Below are 23051 nucleotides of genomic sequence, written 5' to 3' on the forward strand. Positions count from 1 at the left end.
TTTATTTTATTTATTTATTTCTTATTTATTTTTTTTTTTAAATTTTATTTAATGTAAGTTTTTATATTTATTTTATATATATATTTTTTATTTATTTATTGTTTTCAGTAAGCAAAATTCTTTAGCTTTGAGCACCTTTTGAGCCTTAAATTTTGCAAATAATAGAAAAAAAATGTATAATTTTTGGTTTTTTGTTTCAAACATATATTTAATTTGTTAAATATATAGCCATATATATACATATATATTTCGCTTATCAACTGCAATTCAACATCTCAACTTAAGCTAGACAAAAAAATTCTTAGCTCAACTTAAGGAATACAAAAAAAAAAAAAAGAGAAGGAAATAGAAAAAAAAGTTTGGTTGGGTCAATTCGATTTTTCGTTCAGTTTTGGTCTAGATCACTAGGTGGGGGTTGTTTGGTATAGATCTAAGCTCTAGGTCAGCTATATGTACAAGTGCGATCCTTCTCTCCGGGCCACCGGGTTCAAATGCCCGCGACAGTGCTTGCATCCGATTTGGGCGTATGAGCTGCCTCCCACCAATCGATGGCATCGATCATGCTCTCGTCGGATAGGCAGACGCTCACATTATGTGTTGTGGATGTCGAGTGATCCTGCAGGACATCGTTGAACTCCTTTTTAAAACTGGGCAGGCCAGCAACAATATTATCATAGATGGAGACGGTCTCCTGATCATAGAAGGGTGGTAAGATGCCGGCGCACAGCAACTGCTGTTGGTAACTGTTGTTGTTGTTGTTGTTGTTGCTGTTGTTAATTGCTGGCGGAGAGTTGGCGCTGTTGTTGCTGGTGACATGCACAAAATCGCCCTCGCTGTATTCCTGTTTGATCAGTTGTTGTTGCCTCTGCTGTTGTTGTTGTTGTGCGGCACACGCCTGCAACAAGAGTTCATTAGCAACGGCAACGGCGACAGGTGAAACTGCAGCAGCAACGTCGCTTGGTGGTTGATGCATTGATGAACTGCCTCGTGTTGTTGTTGTTGTTGTTGCTGCTGGTGAAGAGCAGCGACTGGTTGTCGCTGCTGCTGCTGTTGTTGTTGTTGCTGTTGTTGGCACGGGCGATCGCGATAAATGCGAACTGAATTTTACACATTCACCGTTGCTGGTTGCAGCCGTGGCAGCTGCAACACCATCAACAATTGCTGCCGGGCAATTTGTGTCGTCAATTAATGCATTGAATTGCTCCTCATCCTCATCCTCCAAGCTTGAGCTATCCGGCAGCATATCCGGCGTAAGCAGCTGATAGGTGCTCGTGCCGGCAATTCTTATATATTGCAAGCCATTCAACGTGGTCACATTTGGCAGCAGCAGCAATTGCTGCTCTTGTTGCTGTTGCTGTTGCAGCAATAATTGCTGCTGCTGCTGCTGTTGCTGCTGTGGCAGTTGTTGCTGCTGCTGCTGTTGCTGCTCCTCCATTTCGTAGTTGCTTAGCGAATCATCGAAATGTTCGTCGAGTCCATCGAATTCATCCTTGATGAACATGAAACTATCATCGCCACTGGACGAGCTATTCGAATGGCAGCCGAGCGGCGGAAAATCGAAGCCGAGCAGCTTCTCCAAGCTGCGTATGTACTCGACAGCCATGCGTAATGTTTCCACCTTGGATAGCTTTTTGCTAGCACCACGTCCAGCGCCCTGTGCCTCGAATGCCTCGGATACTTCGTCTGGGATGCGTTCCCTGAGCGCTGCAAAGCCGTTGTTCACCTGCTTGACGCGATTGCGTTCCCTGGCGTTGCGTCGGGCCACGGCCTGCGGCAGTGGTAAGCCTTTGCGACCCGGTGTGCCCGCCACTCGATGCACCAGCTCCAGCTCCTCTTGCTGCTGCTGCTGCTGCTGTTGTTGCTGCTGCTGCTGTTGCTTCTTCTCCAGCTGTTGACTCGACTTCGAAGTCTTTTTGCTTAGCTTGCTGCGCTTGAGTTGAGTCAATGTTTGCTCTTTGTTCTCCTCATTGTGCGACTTATTGGCGTTCAGCGGGCGCTTTCGATTGATTGTTGCAGCACTGTTCAATGCCGTCGACGTTGTTGTTGCCGCCGTTGCAGCTGCTGCAGCTCCCAGCATGCCAAAGTCCTTAATTTTGCGTATAATTGTGTTCTGATTGTTGAAATGCTGCTGAAGTAGCGTGTTGGCTCCACTCTCGCTGAGCACATTGTGCACGGTGATCTTGCCAAAGGCTTTGCTATCACCGAGTGGGGTAACTGCCGAGCGGGAATTGTTGGAATTGGAGTTGGAATTGGAATTGGCGTTGGCGTTGGCGTTGGGATTCTCCTTGCTGCTATTTTCGTTTCGGACTCCATTTTTGGGCAGCGGCGGCGGCGGCGATGGACTAAAGGTCAGTGCAGCCATTGGTTAGAGCTACACACGGCCTGATGCTGAAGCTGATGCTATAACTGATCTCTAAGCAAGCACACACACACACACACAATAGGTTGGACTGGCCCTAGTGAGTCTCTTCCTGCTGCTGAGGCTGTGTTCTAGCTGAAATCTTGTTGCTGGCTGCTCCTTTGCCCGATCTCTGGCCGAAATATTCCTGGTGCGTTGGGCTCTCGTAATTGGACTAGGTTTTGTGGCTACTCCGATGAGTTCTGTTCTGTTCTGTTTTGTTCTTTGAGAGCTGCTGGCTTTTTGGTATAGGTCCTTACGGCAGGACAGCTGCTAGCGTTCTGTGTCGCGTGCCCAGACCAGAATGTCATGGGGCGTCTGCAATAACGTTGACGTCGGCGTCGACAGCGGCGTCGTAGGCAGCGCTGCCAACGGAAATGACTTCGTTGACTGATGGCGCACACAAAAAAAAAAAAATTATAACGTATCCTTCGGCTCTGCTTATGTAAAACATAATGAAATGAAAACAACAAACGGCATTTATTTCACACACACACACACACATCGGCGCACATATATGACTTTTCATCCCCTAGGTATTGGGTGTCCCTGCGCTCGATCCCTCGATCCACACACACTCTCACACACACACATAGTCGCTTACACCTCAGTCAGTTGTTCCGTTCGTTTCGGCTTTTGGGAAAACTAACATCTGATCGCAACGAACTCATGTGAAAGATCCTCTCGTTCAATTTTAAGGGTGGAATTGCTGCGGCCCAAGTTTTGCGCCTTTACATAGCCATAACACCCGAACATAGAGCTCTGTTACTGTGTGCGTGTTTATATACCGCCCCTTCCCATAAGCTTTGGCAGCCCTGGTCAGACAGGGACAGAGGGACCAAGACAGAGATAGAGACAGCAGCAGTGGAATGGGAACAGTGCCGAGCACCTTGGTTCCCACACACAGCAGCATAGATCACCTTATGTTTATATATATATATATATATATATATAGGGTAAAATTCTGCATACAAGCCGATCAGATTGTATATAACTTATGTATTTATTCTATATATATATTTAGGCAGGCCCGATCATTGTATTCTAGCTCAAGTTTTGTTAAGTCAACCCTGCTATTTCAGCACTTTGCGATTATTGAGCTTAAATATTTAAGAAAAAGTTTTTATTCATATTAAATTCTTATTTTTTATAAGATTTTTGCATTATATTTTTCACTTCATATTATTTAATTTTGTCATATTTTTATTTTTATTTTTTTTTTAATTTTTTTTCCTTTTAGTTTTATTTTAGATTCTTTTTGTTTTGTTTTCTGTTGCTTTTTATAAATTTTTTAAAATATACTTAATATAATGTCTATATAGAGTGCTTTTCAATACGTTTCATTTATTGCTTTATTTTCCATATTTCTGTCAGGAAAATGCAAAACGCAAAAGATGTTTTTCCACAGCTTTTGCTCAAGAGTTTTCCTACACAATATAAAAGTTTCAAAGTTTTTTTTTTTTGAAATTTTAGTATTTTCCTCTCTTTGCCTCGTAGAAATCAAATTCTATTTCAACTTGGGTTTGGTTTCATTCAGAGCAGCTTTCTTTCATTTGCTTACAATGAAAAGTTCTAGTATTCTAGCATAATGCATTTTCCCATACATAATATTCAGCTCGAGTGGCTGACAAATGCTTTTCCTCTTCTTCTGCTGTGCTCATTGAAGACGTCAAGTCGATATAACTTTTCCACTTAATCACTTAGGTGCATTTGGCATTGTGCGTGATTCTGTGAGACTTTAACGCTTGTCATCTAACAAATTGGCATTCTCAGTCGAGCTCGCCAAAGAAACTGCGGGCTCTGCTGCTTTTATTCAGTTTCTAACCCCTAACTGGGCAGAGGTGTGCACGATCATAATTCTTAATCAATGCAGACATTTGTCTTCTTCTGAAATCATTTGCCAATTGTTGAACTAATTAAGAACGAGGAGGCAGCGAGCAAAGGAAAGATTGCGAATCTTCAATTTGTATGCACTATAAATTGTAATTAAAATTGACAGAGCTAAGACTTAAGCTATTGAATATTGCTTGGACATTTAGGGTGCTGTGGGAAAATACGAAATACAAAATACAAAATACAACAATTTCTTGAAACTAGTTTAAATTTTAATATTTTTTTCTTTTGGTTTTGGGTACTTTTCTCTGTGATCTATGTCATGGCTGGAGTCTGCCGTTGTGCCTCTCAGGTAGTTGAGCATAGACCTGAAACACAGCTTAAGTGTATGTGTGTGTGTGTGTGTGTACTTGCTACACATTTTATAAACTTGAGTTCACTTGAAAAGTTCAAGGAAACGTCTTACGTAGCTAAGGACGAGGATGAGGTCGACCGGTTTGAACAGACTGAACGAACTCTGTATCGTACTGAGGTCCTTTTTTTGAGCTTAGAGTATGCTGTGGAGCATATTAGCTAAATGTACAAGCATGACGAGTAAATATATGAGTTTTAGATATATATATAGTTACTATAAGAGTTCGGTTAAAATATTAATAATATTAAGACTTGAGTTTTTTTAGAGATCTCGAATAATAAATCTGTTTGCATAGAAGTTACTAAGTATGAATAAATAAATATAGATGTAGATGTATGTATATGTATATATGTAAGTATCGATACTTTTTTGTATATAGGAAGTACTCCTTAGTAAAGAGATTTGTATTTCTAAACAATTTGAAATGACAGCAAATTCGAGTAAAATAGTGAGTATCTAAAGTATATAATATTAATATAGAGTGAATATATATTGTATATAATATATGTAAATATATATATATCTATTATATTATATATCTATTTAGTATTCAAACTCAGTCTACATCTAAACTAAATCATTACAGCCGTTTCTGTAAGGATATTCAAGCTTCGTTCACTTCAAACTAAGCTTTTTTCTTGTTATTTCTTGTTTTTTTTTTTTTTTTTAAAGGAGTTAAGAATTGTGACTGTGTGTGTGTGTGTGTGTTTCGGTTCGCTTTTGTTGTTGAGTAGGCTTTGACTTGGTTGCGTCCCACTTTGCCGTCACGACACGCCTGTGGCTTTGCCTTATAGTTGGGCATATATGAAGGAGCTTATGTATATCCTTTAGCTAAAGGAGTAAAGTACATATATATATATATATACATATATACATATATATATTATGTGCTGTGCTTTATGCGAGCAAACGAGTCAAGTAGCGTTTCGCCTTTGGGCACTATCACAGAATTATAATCATAAATAAATAAAGCTAAAGATCATGAAGATGATGTTGATAGTTGAGTGAGTGAAGCAACCCCTTGAAAGTATTCTTTTTATTTATTATGTCTTGAACTAGTTCTCTTTGTGGCAGGGTTGAAAGTTGTTGAGTTGAGCTATATAATAATAATTATTAGTTTTTTATTTATTTTTTATTTATATTTAAATATGTGTAATTTTTATAGTTCAGTTAGACTGGACTAGACTGGATAAAAAATCTGGCCACATTTATTGTGGCTAGCAGCCCTTAATATTTGCAGACATATATCAAGTATATAGAGTCTAGATCAGCCGAGCTGATCTGTTTGAACAGCCTTTGGTCTTGTACAACTCATGATTAAAGAAATTTCTTTTCTAAATATTTCTAAATACATTTTTCTTTCCTTTATGCATTTAAGCATCATTTTAACTTTCGAATTTCTTGTGGCCTACATCCTGCTCAAAATGCTATGCTGACTTTCAATCTTTGAGAAAATACAACAATTTGTGTAAATAGAAATTAAAAAAGAAAAAAGGATCTCCTCTAAGATTTGTCTAGGGTTTGTCTTATTTGCATTCGCTGGCTTCGATTTCACTGGGAACCGGCCATACATGAATGAATATGAATATGAATAAGTGAATGTGTGTGTGTGCTCGCTGTAGAGTGAGAAGCATTTGAAATCGGAGTGAAAGCAGAGTGCCAGTTCCATATATAAATATATGTATGTGTGCATATGTATGTCTGTCACACCCGCCCGGCCCTAAATCAATCAGGCAAACACTTTCGAAAATATTTCTTACATAAAATTAGCTGATCGTGTTGTTGAATATACATCAGTGCCTCTAGGCATATGCATATATAGCTATGTACGGTAGTGCGCTCAACATTTCCACATCTCCTACTTGTCGTCAACTCAAGTGTCCTTGTACTTTAGTGTCCTGCTGATTTACTTCTTTCTTTCCTTCTTCTTTTTTTCGGGCATCTGTGCGCACATAAATTTTAGTTTCTCTGCTCGGCTTGAGTGCATTGTGTATGGAATTATGAATTTATGAGTGAGGCTTCGATTAAGGAAACTTCAACGGAAATCCCTTTACAGCAACGGAAAAGTGTCTCAAAAATATTGTAAAAAAAAAAAATAAAAGCCCTTGGGAACGCCGAGAAGAAATATCAAGTGGGCAGCGCATGAAATATAAACGGATATTAAGAGCTTCGAAGGGGTTTGCTCAAGCAATGATGATGAGAACGAAAAAGTTATATAAGTCAAAAGCTATGGAAACTATATTATTCATTGATTCTTAACAATTGAGTTGAGTTGATTTAGACTGTCTTGAACTTAGTTTAAATTATATAGGGCTAGAAGTTGGCTGAGATGGAAGGCAGGCATCTTAAGTGTTTATGAAATTAGTAGTGCACGAAAAGTTGTGATAAGGAACGAATATAATATAATATTTGATTTATTTAATAATATTTGATAAATATGTTTTGTGTTAATTTAAATGTTTTTTTTTTAGGCTAGAAACCTAGCAATATTTGCACTGAAAGAAAAGTGAATCAAATGTAGTTGTTCATAAAAATAGTAGTGGGTACTGAAAAAAACTTCTACTTAACTTGGGCCAATGCATAGTTTGCAGCTTGCCAGCTGCGTGACATGGAGTCGATGAGGTCCTGGCACACATGAGACATATGTCAAATTGGAATGTGAAAAGGCTGCATTTAGCTAGAGATACTTGATAAAGTTTTGTTGTAGAATAATCTGTGATTTCACTTTCCGCTTTTATTATTACTCAAGAGCCTCAGCTGCATGCATTTAAGACAGTAACTGGGCTAAGGCTGGCTATGCTCTACGATGGCGACAACTCGTTTCACATAGTTGAAAGTAATCTTTGGGACATAAATGCAAACGGCATGCGCCGAAAGTGTGCGTTCATATGGAAACAGATCTGCATTTGAGTTGTTGCCGAATGAAACAATGAAATGTGAAGAGCCAAAATTGAAACTCGAAATGGGAATTCAAATTGAAAAGTCTAACAAAAATACATTCAACAGCATAAACAGGGGCTGCACGTGCACGTGCAAAGGTATGAAAGTCTGCCAGGTACACCATTAGGCAGCATGCCAATGGGCGTTGGGGGTTGACGGGACAGTTAGCATGGAAAAAGTGTACACACTATATATATATATATATATATATATGTAATACATATGCCAGCTCACCCTCAATCCGAGTAAAATCAACAAATGAATCTATATGACTTTTTTTTCTTTCCTTTTTTTTTTGGAAAAAGCATTGCATTTCGCTACAGGACAACGCGATCCTGATCGGACGAACAGGGACCAATCGAGCGACCGGTTTGACGCCAACAACAACCACTGCGAATGGTGGCACCAGGGTTTGGGTTATCCTTATGCTCGCTCAAGAACTAAAAAGCGAGAGTTTATCGGTTGCAGCTAGAGACTAAAGAAACTTGCAATTTATATTATATTTATAAAAAGAAACTTCTCCAGCTTGAACTACTAGAAACTATATCTCTTCTCTCCTCATCTAGATTCCTACTTGGTCAGTCTGTAAGGTAATGTCAATAGTTAGCTAAAAGTTGAGCTTCTTAAAGTTTGTCATTAATATCTGCAGCTGTGAGCGGGTATTATACAGTCGAGCTCTGTGCGACTGCAAATTTATTACTTGTTTGTTGTTGTGTTTTGTTGCTGTCGCTCGGGGTCTCTCGGCTTTTGGGTTTGCCTGCCCGCCTAATGCCCATTGTTGGCATGTCCCGCGTGTCCCGTGCTGTTCGGCCATTGGCAGCCGCGAAAAACATCTGCTCCTGCTGCAATCGCTCAAAGTGTGCTCCTTATTATCCACGCAGCTACAGGCAGGAGCAGAGTCAGGGCCACGTTCTCTGCTCTGGCAATCGAAACTATCAGTAAATGGTACGTGCAACAACCCCTATTGGAGTTGTGCTCTTGCTCTGGCATTTTGTCAACAACAAATGTCCACGAGTGTGTGTGTGTGTGAGTGTGTTTGAGTGTGTGAATGTGCGCGCGCGCCATCAGCCTGATCGCCTGACAGACTACGCTGCTGCACATTAAGTTCCAACAGGATTAGTGACGCTTTGTCTATGACTATGCATATTCCTGTGTGTGTATATATGTATGTGTGCATATGTGTGTGTGTATTTGGCTGTGTGTTGGCAGTTGAAGTTGCTGCTGTTGCTGGGGCGGCACTAACTTTTGTATTGAGCTTTTGTGCTTGGTGTCCTTGCTGTGCGCTACACCCGAAACGAATCCTTGTTGTATATTGATTTTCAGAAGGACTGATGCTCATCTATAACTGAGTGAAATCAAATGCACAAAAGTGGAAAATGGGTGAAATGTAAAAGTGAATTGAATGTTCTTTGATCTGTCAATACTTTAAGCCTTTTCAGACATAGCTCACGGGAATAGTCGCCATAGCCGAACCTTGAATCTATATATATATATATATAGATATATATATATATATAGATACATATGCATATGTCGACCCACCCCAAAAATGGAATCTATATGGAACTGGGCATGTGTAGTTGCAACCTTTTTATGCATATGTGATTCGAGAGAGAGGATGAGAGTGGTGTGGTGCAGCTGGTGGGCGCAAGGAGGGGGAACAATGCGCGAAATTAATGCGCTAACAATTGAAAATGAAATGAAATCTATTTGAATAACTGATTAAAACGGGGTAAAATAGAGCTTTTGGGCGCAAACTTGTTGCCGCTATTGAAGAGGAAGGGTGAGGTGAAAAAGGGGGAACGGGAACGGGGTTAGGGGTGAGTAAATGAGAGAATGGTGCGCACGCGCAACGAGGGTCCTTCATAAAGGATTTAATCAGCAAGCGGAATTATGCAAATTTCGCATAAAAGACTGCGGCCGGTAATTAAAATGAAACTTTAGACACGACACAAAAATAAAATTAAAATTTGAAAATGAAATAACAAAAGCAAAATCCAAAAAAAAAAAAAAAACAAAGAGGAAAACTAAATTAAATATATAAAAAAAAAAATAAAAAGAAACGTTGCATGAATACCCTTGATGCAGCTCTCTACATGCTAATATAGTATATGTAGAGCAAAAGAAAATTAAAGCTGAGATTGATACCAAGCTACAAGCTTAATGAGTCTAGTTATTCTGCTCCTTAAAAATATAAATTGATATAGACTAGTAATAGATGCGCTTTTATAGGCATAAAAGTGTCCTGATTCATGTGATATGGACCATGCCCTAAAGCTAGAGTATATGAACAAAAACTCAACCACTTCAATTTGTAGAACAGAATGACCTTGCTGCGAGAAGTGGGAAAAACCGACAAGAATAGGCAGGCAGAGGGACAAGAGCAGACACAGCTAGAGATAGAGAGCAGGAGAGAGCGGGAAGGAGCGAGAAGTCATTGCCGGACCGAAGGCTTACATATTAATGAGCCGCGTGTGGCACAACGGGCACACACACACACACACAATTGAAATCAATGACTTTTTCTGCCCGCGTGTCCATTCCCCTATATCACATCTAGCACCTACCCTGTCCCTTGCCACGGCCGCTAACCCTGCTCCTGCCCCTGCCCGTTTGCTGTCCTTTGCCACTGTGCGCACGCGCGTTTTGAAGTCGCGCCGCTGCAAGTGTTGAATGAACTGGTTGCGTTACGCCTTATATATCATCTAGCCTGTATGCACTGTTCAGGATGGTCCCCATTTAAATGGAGTTCGAGTCCAGGACTCGAAGAACTCAACAACACAGCGCGCTTCACTTTTAGCATAATTTTTACATGTCGCAACGTAGAGGACACTCGAAATTGTTTCGCATTGATGGATCTTAATTAGTGCACGCATCTCTGATTCCTGGACGAGATTGCAACGATTTCAACCTTAAATTTCGTGTATGTTCCAATTTACTTTTCACATATGTATATATATATATATATATACCTTTTTATATAAAGTTTTTATAGTGAAAAAGCTTTGCCTTGCCTGTTGCCTTGACAGAAGACTTTAAGCTTTATTGAGGCACTGCAAGCTTAACTTTTAGTTAAGAGAAGTCATATAAAAGATGAGCAGAGCCAGATAAGGTGATGGATGAAGTAGATACGAGTCAGAACAGCAGATGAAATGAAGTACTCTATGATTGCGTATTAATCACAATAAGCTTGAGAAAACCTTTTAGATTTAGCATCCCATAGTCCTACAACGAAGTATTCCAGAAGAAAACTTTGGCATCACATGACATATATAACATATTGCTATCCAGCATTGCACGATCGAATTCTACAGCTTTAAACTACGTCTTAAGCCCTTAACATTTATGTTGCTCTACTTCTATACCCAACTCTTAAATTGATTTCTAATGGGGCACAAATTATATTTCGAATTGATTTCCTTAGCTATTGTAACTGAATCCACATTCGCTTTATAGCTAAGCCCTTTTCAGAGCAAATCGCCCGCTCTGATCTATTGTTAATAACTCTTTTTTTTGAGTCTAAATGTTTTTTTGATGATTTCTGTGTCAAGCGTTGATTTCCTGTGTTGAAGTTTTGTATTCTTTTTACTTTGCGTTCCTTTGTGGCAAGTTTCAGTTGGTGTAATTACCGCAACCCGTTCTGCAGTGAGAGATACGCTTAACTGCATCCTTGAGAATTGGCAAAAGGTTTGGGATTTTTTTTGTTAGAAATATTTACGGGCCGTTGCATTTAGCCGATGCGGTTAGACAGCGCGCTCGTCTCCTGTTACTCCAGCGAGGATTTAAATGCACTTGAATGATCGCTTGATCGCCTGATCGAGTCGAGCTGAGTCGATCCCTCGGCCGAATGCGTCAAAAGTGAATTGCAGCTCAAGGATTTGCAGCTACTGAACTATGCCGACGACTACTTGCTGTCGCCAACAATTGTGTGTCCCGTGTCTCGTGTCCTGCGCCCAGTCGCTAGCCTTATCTCTAGCTGCGCATGCTGCGCCACTTGTAATTAGACAAGACGGAGGCTTCGTCTTTGCCAGAGACTCGCAATTAACCTTTAATCGCTGTTCTGGCACTTGCTGTCTGGCAGTCGGTACTCTTGCCAGATAAGATATGCCTACAACTTGGTGCTGTCTCTGTGCACAACAAATTATTACCCTCTTGATAAGATTAGCACACACAGCAGCAGCAGCAGCAGCAGCAGCAGCTGGCCGACTTGCTCTTGTTTTATTTCTCTCTGCTTTTTTGTCTTTTATTGATTAATCATAAGTTGTTTTTAATTTATGCATTGCATGTAAGTGAAATTCTTAAAGTATGATTAGCCTGGCACTTGAGGCTACTCTGCTTAGTGCTGCTTAATGCAATACATCGACTATACAACATAGAAACCATAAAACAAGAGAGATAAAACAAGAGAGACATTAGCTTAAACAGAAAGTGACTTAGGAGCTCATAAAATATATTCAAATATTGAATATTCTTAACTTTAGAAATTCGAAATTATTTTGCTTATGTCAAAATTCGCCTTCAAGCTGAACCCATCTAAGCTTAAGAATTCTGAAAGGAGTATATTAGTTTTGTGCATGTCTCTCTGTCGGTATGTCTGTCTAGCTGTCAGTCTATAAAGCTAGAGACTTGAAGCTTGGAACCTATGTAGCTTTGCCTTATAAAGATCTTTCGATACGCTCATTTACGCTCGGTAAATCCAATAGAATCTTCCAAGCTTTGCAGCTCGAGCTGGAAATTCTAGTAGCTAAGTTCGTGCGAACTTCCTTTTATGATTGACACAATATGCCTTAAATGTTTTGAAATTGTGAACTAGTATTATGCAGTCGATAGCGCCCGAACTATAACAGTATGAAATATATAACTTGGGGTTAAAGTTTTATATGGAACTAGGTGTAAGAATATGAATCACTCTAGACACATCCCTTTCGCTCTCTCTCACTCTCTCTCTCTCTAAGTATCTGAGTCCTGCCTTATAGCTGCTGTCCAACGAGTATCTTTGAGATATGAGGCTCCCCCTTGCCTCTTGCCTTGCCAATTCTTGTGTAATTTCATTGAATTTCATGGTCCCAATTGTTCGCTGAGCTGCAGACAGACGGAAGCCCTGGCTGCTTGTTTGATTAAATGATTTGTGCATTTCGTATAAATATATATATGTTTTTATCTTCTGCTTCTTCTTGGTCAGAAAAAAAAATAAATAAAAATAAAAAAACAATCGACTGACCAGACACCATATCTCAGCTATGAATGGGCTCACTCCCCAGTCGTGTGACCCTATTCTCCTATAGCCTGGTTTCCATGCACACTGCAATGTTTACTCAAAACATGCCCTCGCCAAACAACAGGCGAAACGCCCCTATATCAACATTTTTTCACTATTTCCATTCTTTTCACAATTCTCGTATTTTGTTTTTCTCTGACCTTTTGTGAATTTATATTTTTGCACTTGTTTGTATTTTCGCTCAATTAAAAAAGTTCCCTTTCAGTATTTTTCTCTTAGGATTTTCTTACAGTTTTCCTTTGTTCGAGTTGCGTGAGTTTTGCTTCCTTTCCTCCCGCTTCTTCTCCATCTTCGCTATCTGTGCATTGTGACTTTTGGGTTACCTTTTGGGAATCCATTGGCCCATCAATGTGCCCACATGCTGTGCGTTTGTCGAACATTGTGTAAACAATTGTTCAATCGACCGATTCTCCATGCATTCTTGTTGCATTTTCCACGGAAATTACGAATGGCATTTAACAAACATCAACTAGATATAGTATGACATAGTTATATGACCATTACCTATGTACGTACATGCACATATCTATGTGAATTGCAACGATTCATCTTTTTTCCATTTACAGTTTGCATTGACAAATTGCATTTATTTTTATTGTGGCTATTGTTCAGTAGAACCAAAAGTTGATGTAATGAAAATATGGAATTCAGTTGAGAGAGAGGGAGAGAGATAGAGAGATCGTGAAGAGAGAGAAAGAGAAAGAGTGAGTGACAGAATGTCAGAATTGCAGAAAGAGGTCGAAATGAAGGGGCCAGAGAGGGAGAGAGAAAGAGAGACAGAGAGTGAGAGAGAGTAAGAGAGAAGAGCTGGTGTGAGAGTTTGCGAGAGAGAGAACAAAAAAAGGCAGCATAAGAGTGAGAGAGACAGAAAGAGAGAGAGAGAGAGAGAGAGATGTGAGAGAAAGACTAGCTCTCTTAAGAGAGACATAGAGAAAGAGAGAAAGAAAGAAAGAACTGACGAGGGAGGCAGACTGCGAGTGAGAGAAATACAGCTAGAGAAAGACAGCAATAACCAGAGAAAGAGAGAGAGAGATAAATAAAGAGTTAGAAAGAGAAAGCTAGTATAAAGAATTCTTTTGCCTTTATATCTCCTCAATTATATTTAAAACTATATTCTGATCAGCTGCCTTGAACATCCGAGTATATAGCCAGGTATCGAGGCTATATAGACGATCAGCCATGGCTGCGCTTGGCTTCCACTGCCATATTTTATACGATAAACGAACGTTTATCGCAAATTAAGTTGTCTTGCGTTTCGGCATTTGCTTCACAGAGTGCCGCAAAGGCGTTCTTTTCGGGAAAAAACGCCAGGAAATACAGATAAATTCCCACACCCTGGACACACCTGTAGCTAAGTACCCCTTAAAGCTGATTAATTGAGCTGCTAAAGCGTTGCTCAGACAGTTGGTCAATTGGCAAAGCAGCCAGCCAGCCAACCAGCCAACCAGCCAGCAGTTAGCCAGTTAGCCAGTTAGCCAGTTGGCCATTTGTCGGTCGCTTGTCATCCATTGAGGCAAACAACTTATAAACACGCGCTCAAGGTGGTCCCGGGGGAACTCACTGGCCAAATCGGGCCACGATGAAGTCAATTAGCCTAACAAGACAAGCAGCCAAAAATGAGTTGCGAGTTCTTAGCCTTTTTAGCCTCCTTAGCCTTTTGGTCTAACCAAAAACCGCAGAGTTACCTGTCTGTCTGTCTGTCTGTCTGTTTGGCTGCTATCAAACGAATTTCTCAAATGCGCTGTGTGGTCTATGCCAATCAAGCACTTTACGCCCAGTCCTTCATTAGCAGATACACTCTAAACACACACACACACACATACATACATGTATATACACTGCACGAAATGGTGCTGCGATTTCTTTGCCACTGTTTATCGCCATGTCGCCGCAGATAGCGCTGGGCATCAAACGGCAGAGCATAAAAAAAAAGCGAAAGCGACTGAAGTTGAGGCTGGAAATGGAAATGAAGATGAAGAAGAAGCTGGACACGGCGTCTCGGAACTGCTTCCTAAAGCCGGAGCCCATTATAAAAGTGATTTGTGAGCTTGGAATTTATGCGGAATTTTTGTTGTCTAGAATTCATGATGACGACAACGACGACGAGGTCGACCCAAGAGCTCAGCTAACGAGCTGGCTAAATGACTTAATTAGCCGCTGATGCGCAAAATTTGCTGGCCAATATGTTTATGAGGCTACAGATATAGCTGCAGCTACAGCTACAGCTACAGCTAAAGCAGGTCGCATGCTCTAGATACCAAAAAGTATCTGCAATTAAGTTTGGCAGCGGGGCGGCAACAACTGAGACAGAAACAACAGCAACAACAACAATATGAGGCATGCTGTGTGCCAGTCTAGTCCTGGCTTAAGGGCTCTTATCTAAATAGGCGCGTCCCAAAAAACAAATGGTCAAGTGGACAGATAGCCAGTTGAGGTCTCTCTACAGTTGCCCGCCTGTAGCTGACTCGCTTGTCGTCTAATTTGTGCACTGTTAAATAAACAAACATCTCAAGGATTGCTGCAGCAGCAGGAGCAGACACTTGACTTGCTGCATTGCGCCGCGGCTACGCTGCTGCGGCAACATCTGAGGGCGAATTTTAGTTTTTGTTACATGCCGCCGTTTCGATAAGAGACAAGAGTCTCAAGTGTCGCCGAGACCACGCGACCAGCAGGCAAACAGGGAGCGAAATTAGAGCAGAAATTACTGGTAGTTGCTACAGTGAAAGAGGAAACGAAATCGGAAGTAAAAGGGCAGCGGAAAGAAGCCAATTGAAGAAGCTAACTAAATGTAGGAAAATAACATGGCTCGAAAATTGTGATCAAAAATGATGTCCAAGCCAATAAGCAGCAGAAAGAAGTTAAGTAAAGAAGTTGAACCTGAGTAGTGTGGAAAAGACTAGAAGAAAGGAAAATCTGAAGTAAAAGCTAGCAGAAAGAAACTTAGTATTCAACATAGGCTAAAGGAAAGAGATAAGTTTAGGGGAAGTTGAAGAGAAAAGCATATAGATAAGCAGCACGTTTTGTGAATCTCTTGAGTTAATGCATTGGTGTACAAATATTTTATAGATCTGTCGCATCTATAAAAGAGAGAAGCAACTAAAGAAGCAATTTAGCAATTAGAAAATAGCTGGAGATTTTTATTAAACAGTGTATCGTGTATTAAAGTGCAAATGTTATTATAATAATTGAGTTTAATGAATACGAGAGAAGCAACTAAAGAAGTAAAATAACTAGAAACTGTGATTGACACTCAAGGATATATAATATATATATATATAATAACACATGAAAAGAAAGTTAGTTCTGAATAAGTTAAGCATAGAATTAAACTAATGGCCAACAACATTGGTAACAAAAGAGAGAAGCAATAAAAGAAGCAGCAGCAACAGCAGCAGCAGCTTAACCAGATTACAGACAGGTTACAACTTTATCTATATCGATCTGTCTATAAGATAGAAACACGTGACAGAAAATATCTAAAGTGTTTCAGCTCCAGGCACAGCTGTCAAGCAAGCAGCTTAAATAGCAGAAGAACCCTTTACATGCGCTGGCAATAGAAACAACGTGATTAATCCTTTAGCAGTTCCGAGAAGGCGCAGAGAATTGCATAAAAAATGAAATGAAATGAAATGAAAATGCAGAGAAAAGCAGATACTGAAAATAGAAAAATAAACACAAAATCGCAACATTGCACAAAACCTCACGCACACAACGGATGCGAGATTTCCCAGAGAAAAAACGTGTGAGACAATCCAGAGACGAGGCGGAGGAGTAGATGGAAAGACATTCCGAGAAGTGGCAGCCTGTGGAATAACAGCGTTTTGTGCCAATTTTTGTGGTTACAGCCAAATTGTTTGCAGGCCAACAACACAATGATAGATATATATATATATATCTTATTGATACAGCCTGTGAGTAGAAGAGATCGATCAACAATGGCATTGAACAGCTCTGAAAACGCTCTCTCATCTGTTCAGTTTATATTTGCGCAATATTCTTGAGCTGCGCAGCTAAGAAAATGTTTTTGGCTGCTGCTGTTTAAGCAAAGGATTAGTCGAGAGTAAACATTTGGGCCAGGACAAACATTGAGTGCAAGATGCTGATCCTGAGGCACAATGAGGAGCGATGCCTGCGATAATGTTTGTCTTATGCAACAGAAGTTTTCTTAAATTAAACTAAAATATATGCATCCATTGATTGATTTTTTGATTTTTGATTGATTTTTTAATATCATTAAAAATCGATATTTCATTTTAGTTAACAGACTTAGCAAAGATTCCCTCAAAGTCCTGACTATTGTGACAAAGCATAAATCTTAACTATCAAAGCATTGCCAGTTATTATATGGGAATTCTTTCAGCTAGTACATAGAGGAAGCATAAATCAGCTTGATAACAATTTTATCAATGCCCAGTGAAGTATTTAACTGCCGCGATATTTCAAATGAAATTGAAAGGCTAAGCAGGACTTGAACTCCTTTTATATTGTTGGGCTGCGGCACGCCCCGAGTAGCTACAAATTTTTGTTTTTTATAGATGGGTATATCAATGTCAACATATCAATTTCAAATTCAATTTTCATAGGAAATTGTCAACACAATAAATGAAGAAGCAGACGAAGGAATCTGAAATGCTATGAAAGTGAAATCGTATCTGGGTCTTGGATTTTATTTTGCCTTCTTGGTTCATTTTTGTTTGGTTTTTTTTTTTTTTTTTTGGTATCTGATCTTGATCTAGTGTTTTGGGCTACTGATTGCATAATAAAACGCCCACGTTACAAGATCAAATTGTCAAGAAATCTTTAATGCTGCGACTCGATTGCTTAATAAATCAAAATGTGGAGCGGGAGGCGCAAGCGTTGCCACCTACGGCTCCCTGTCGCATGTTTATGTCATGTTTTTCCACCTGCAAATAGAAAAGACAACAACAACAACAACAACAGCAGCAGCAGCAGCAATAAAACAGTAGCTCTACCTGCTTGAAAAGGCTTTGGGTATCGCTTAGCTCTCAACTATCTGTAGCTGACATCACTTTTGGGTTAATTAGAAACGAGCAGCGTCATAAATTGTAACATTTTGAATGCCACTGAAGTGGCAACGAGTATATAGGCTTGCCGTAATGCTCGCTCTGGCTGTCCATTGACTTCGATATCGACTTAGCTTGCTTTGTCTTGTGAGCATGAAGTCGATAGCGTTCGTTGCATTGGCTTTCACTCTTCCCACACTTGATATTCTTGTTTCAATTCGATTTTGTGTTGAGTATTTTAAGCTACAAATTATAGAGAATATATATTGAATAGGTGCTACAAAATGCATCAGAAAGTATATATAGTTTATATACATATAGTTCCTTTTAGACTGTTAAACATTTCCTTCACAAATCGCTTAAGCAAAATTCGAGTATATCTTAGAGGAAACTCTTTAATTAAGTTAAAATAATTATATGTATCTATGGCTTACTATTGTAATAGATTATAGATTGATCTATTTCTAGCTGTCTGTACAGCTCCAACTATATTATATACCATATGTATATATATATCTTAATATTAACTGCCTTAGAGCAAGTGCGCTGCCTCAAAGGGTATTTAGTATTCGCTGTGTGCTTCTTAGTGTTCGTTTGATGATCATCTTTATTTTGGGGACCAGCAACATAATCATGAAAATATTTTGTAACATAAATTATAAATATTTCCATGCTGAATGGCATCAAAACGTTGAGCAATGACAAAAGCCAAGACAGAAAAACGAAAAAAAAAAAACAGACAAATCATAAAGGATGTTTCAGAAAAAAGGACCTGAATGGAGTCGGTGGAGTGGCGTGTCCACTGCGAGGGGCAGCAGCGCTTATAGTTGTGGCTGTTGCAGTTGTTCGAGGCAAACGGTAAATGTTGCACCTGCGCGATCCTTACGACGCATCCTGCAATGCAGGCAGGCAGCTGCGTTGCCTTAATACAGGTGCGCGTGCCCAGGATCCACAAGAGACAAATGCAAAGACGTCAAAGTGGCGACAGGCAGACAGAAAGAGAGGCAGAGAAAGCGACTTGGAAGTAGCTTAAAGAGCAGCACTGGGCAGAGCACAGAGGTCAAAGGGCAAAGGGCAAAGGGCAAAGGGCATTGGAGCTATATTAACTGCATTATCCACATGACGCCTCCAAATGGTGCAGTCGTCGTGTCTCGTCTTTATTATTATGAAACTTCCTGGCCCCAAATGACGAACGGAAATGACAAAAATGAGTTCGCTTTCCGGTTGGTCAGTCAGCGGACGGCCAGACAGACGGACAAAAGAAAAGAAAAGGGGGAAATCTTGTTGCCAAATTGAAATGCAATAAAATTTACACTTGCAGCAACAGCAACAACAACAACAACAACAACAATTACAATGCACTTGGCGGATGGAGCCTAGGCCCTGCATTTATGTTAACTACAAGGCAAAACGGCAGAAGCGATCAGCAGACAATGCAACAAGTTGCGCATAGCACAGCCAACGTACGTGCACCACACAAAAGTGTCGAGATTGACTAAGACTGAGCAGTGGGTAGAACATATAGATGAGATATATAAAATGTATACAAGATGCTGTAATAAAAGCTTCTGAAAAGGCGCAGTAGTAGCTATCTTTAACTGTGTTTATATATATTTAAATATATATTATATATTAAATATATATATTTACAGTTACAGTGAATTGTTGCCGCCTGTTTGGCTTGAGGTGCAGCGACAGCAAGCAAACAGAGACAGAGTCAGAGCCAGAGACAGACAATTCACATCGACGTCGACATCGACATCGAAATGGACATCGATTGCAGCAGCAGAGAGAGAGAGAGAGAGAGAGAGAGAGCATTGATGGAGGAGTACAAAGTGAAGGAGGAGTAGGAGGAGGGCGAGAGAAACGACGTTTTCCGTTAACATCAATCTTGAAGATCTGAAGCTGCAGCTATAAGAGACCCCAATGTAGAGCCAAAGGGATATGAAGTGGATAACCATAGTATGGGTCTAAACATGTGTGTGTGGGGTGTATGATAAACGGCAAGTCTAACTAAATGACCTGAGGACTATTGTGATATTTTATTGTATTAAATCGCATCCGACACACGACGACGAGGAAGAAGCAGCAGCAGCAGCAGCAGCAGCAACAGCAACAGCAGCAGCAGCAGCAGTCGAAGTAGTAGTAGTAGTAGTAGAGGAAGAAGAAGACAACGCTTGAATTTCAAGTTTGAAAGTTCGACGTACGATCAAAATCGAAACGCAAACGCAGGAATAAGAGCTGCACAGGAAGCGCCAACTTGCGCCAATCTTTAAGCGTGTTATTAGTGTTTCGGCATATTTATTTATTATCATTCAAAAACGAAAGAAAGAGACAGAGAAAGAGAGAGAGAGAGAGAGGGAGCGAGTGAGAGGCAGAATGTGTAGAAGACAAAGCGTGGCTGAGACACAGACAGAGGCATGCCAAAGAGTTGAAGTTCAGGCTACGACTTCAACTTTTGCCCCCTGCGGAATGCGCTGATCACATTGATGACATAACTGGAAAGCAGGCGATTTGTTTTTTAGCTTTTGGCAATTTGTGAAAATGCGCCTAATTTCTACATTTAAAGTGCAAGTGCCGAAAAGTTGCGAATTGGACGCTGGGGATTCTTCAAGATCATTGACCGAAATGAAGATCAAACAAAAAGCTGCGACACGGGCTGGCAAGCGGGCAAGTGCTGGAGCCAGCACAGGATGCCAGCGCTGAGAACACACGAGGCACACGAGGCACACATCAACCGAAAACGAAAGATTCGAGAACAATTAGTTTAATTATGTTGAGAGAATAACAAAAACAAAAACAAAAAACTTAGGCCAATTTTCGGGCATGAGGTGACAACGATGCGACATGATGATGAAGAGCGAGCAGCTCGTTGCTGCTTGCTCTCTGTGCCTCTGGCAGCTGTCTGCCTATGCTTCTTGGAGGGCAACATGCGGAGAGGAGCTTGGCGCAAGGGACTGACAGTGGGGTAGCCACTACCACCACCACCACCACCATCAACATCGTCAATTGGGTAATTTTAGCTGTGCAACTTGTTAGCACCGGGTCCCGCATATGCAGCGAGCAGCCTGTCAGAGCGTTGACGTCGCAAGTCAAGCCTTCAAAATCAAAGTACATAAAAAAAAACAAAAAATAAAATAAAAACGAAGCGGAATTGAAGCTCAGTCAGAATCTGTTCAAGCCTCTCGAGTCGTCAGTCTCAGCTCGCAAGTCTCTCGTCTCCATATCATTAGTTGTAATTGATCCTGTGTGATCTTTTGATTTTGCGTCAACGCTGATGGTTTTTTGCATACTCGACGCAAAAAAAAAAAAAAAATGTGAAAAAGATGTGGAGAAAAAAATATGAAACACCAGCAGCGGCTTGTGGCACGATCAGCGGCAGTTACCACCGCTGCCCGTCCCGCCGCTTGCAGCAGGTCCAGCCACTACCGGCCCAGCCCCTCATTAACATGATCATCAACGCTGTCGTATTTGCTTGGCTGCTCCAGCAAATTAAAAACAAGAAAGAATCGAACGACGGCGCACTACAACGAAGCTGAAATACTCTCTTAATTAGTTGCCGAGCTGCAGTTGAGTTTGAACCAGGAATTTGTTTACGTGGCACAGGAACAAGTCGAGTTCACATGGCTAACAAAGTTGTTAACTGTATTGTAATACCCTGTGGACAAGTGTATAATGAGTGGCAGGGCAGACGCGTTTTTTGCATGCGGCCCACGTTCCGTCGTCGCCGTCGTGTGCCGCGCGTTCTCAACGCGAGTCACAGGAATTGCGCGTCTCTGGTCCAGCCACTTGCACTAGCTCTTGCTTCGCTTTCTCTGTCCATCCCGCTCTCTCTCTCCCTGCCTGTCTCCCTCTGTGTGTGTGGAGAGAGCCCCCATGGTCTCTGGCTGAAATGCATTTTATGCTGGTGCCTCAGTAATTGCCTGGGTCCTTGGCATCATTTAAATAGCTACTGCGGGCGAATATTTAACTAACTAAGTGCTGTCAATATCCTTTCCACCCTTTAGCTGCCCCCCCCTCCCTTAGTTATTGGCCCCCATTTCGCATTTGCATTTGTTAAATTTTGCTCTTCTGCTCTTTTTTGTCAATAATGTTTTAATTTATGTGCCGCAAATTTTGGGCTGGCACCGGAATCGGAATTGCGCGCTTTGCAGCCATGATCAATGTGGACCAAATGGTTGGCGCTGCCTACAGCTCCACCTCCACGACCGCCTAACCCCCCGGGGAGCATTCAGTGTCATTTAGTTAATGGGCTATAAATTGCAGCGGTCGTCGCTTAAGAAAAGACGTTTGCCCAGCCAAATTTTGTAAGCTGCAATTGACAGACGCTGGCAGGCAGCCAGGCAGCCAGTCAGGCAGGCAGGCAGTTAAATAACTAGAGATAACAGAGCTAAAGAGAAGGACAAAAGAGGCAAAGGCAGCTAAAAGAAGAAGAGACAAATCGTATGGAATTGAGTCTGTATTATTAGATAGTCTTACTCGTCTCTAGAGTATTTCAGCTGCATCTATGGAAGCTAAAGCGCAGAGAGCTTGCTGAGAATTAGAGCTAAGTTGGGCGTCGGAGATATGGGAAGCGAGGCAGAAGAAGTATTTAAGCTCGCTCATAAAGTGTAACGAGAATATTAGCTTTCTGTTCTCTTTGTAGGGTCAAATAGACTTGAAGTCTAAAATATAATTGCCAAAAGAGGCGTGTCAAATCTGGAAACTATATCTGCCACAGCACGAGCTAAAAACCATTGCAAGGTTTCCACTTAAATCATTGTTGATTTTCTCTGCAAATACACTTAAGGCACAGGAACTTTTAGAAAATTCAGCTGTCTCAGGCAAGTCTACATATATATATATATATATAATATATATACACATATATATATATATAGTAGTTAAAAAACTTCTTTTAATTTGAATTCGAATGGAATTTGTTTAAAAACTGAATTATTTTGATGAAGTGTATTCACTTCGAGTCCGCTCAGCTTGTGAGCCTTGACAAATGTTTTCACGTATAGCTTAAACTGTGCTCCATTTCTGTGTGGAGTGTTGCATCATTCATGCAGCTGAGGCAAAAGTAAAAAGCAATAACAAAAACGGTAGCTGGCTGCCACAGGCAGCAAATGGCTTTCAAAAGCTTTCCATGGAAAATTCAGTTTGATGGCAAATCTGAAG

General features: G+C 40.6%; 1 protein-coding gene across 1 annotated transcript; it reads right to left on the bottom strand.

The window, feature by feature from the left end:
* Positions 1-487: 487 nt before the first annotated feature.
* LOC111591993 (achaete-scute complex protein T8) lies at positions 488-2362 on the bottom strand. Its single transcript, XM_030224061.1, is given in 4 exon segments — positions 488-737; positions 739-781; positions 784-1008; positions 1117-2362. Coding segments are annotated over 4 exon segments (1764 nt in total).
* Positions 2363-23051: the final 20689 nt, after the last annotated feature.

This window comes from Drosophila hydei, unplaced genomic scaffold (genome assembly GCF_003285905.1).
Source record: "Drosophila hydei strain 15085-1641.00,03,60 unplaced genomic scaffold, DhydRS2 tig00000349-arrow-arrow-pilon, whole genome shotgun sequence".
NCBI lineage: Eukaryota > Metazoa > Arthropoda > Insecta > Diptera > Drosophilidae > Drosophila > Drosophila hydei.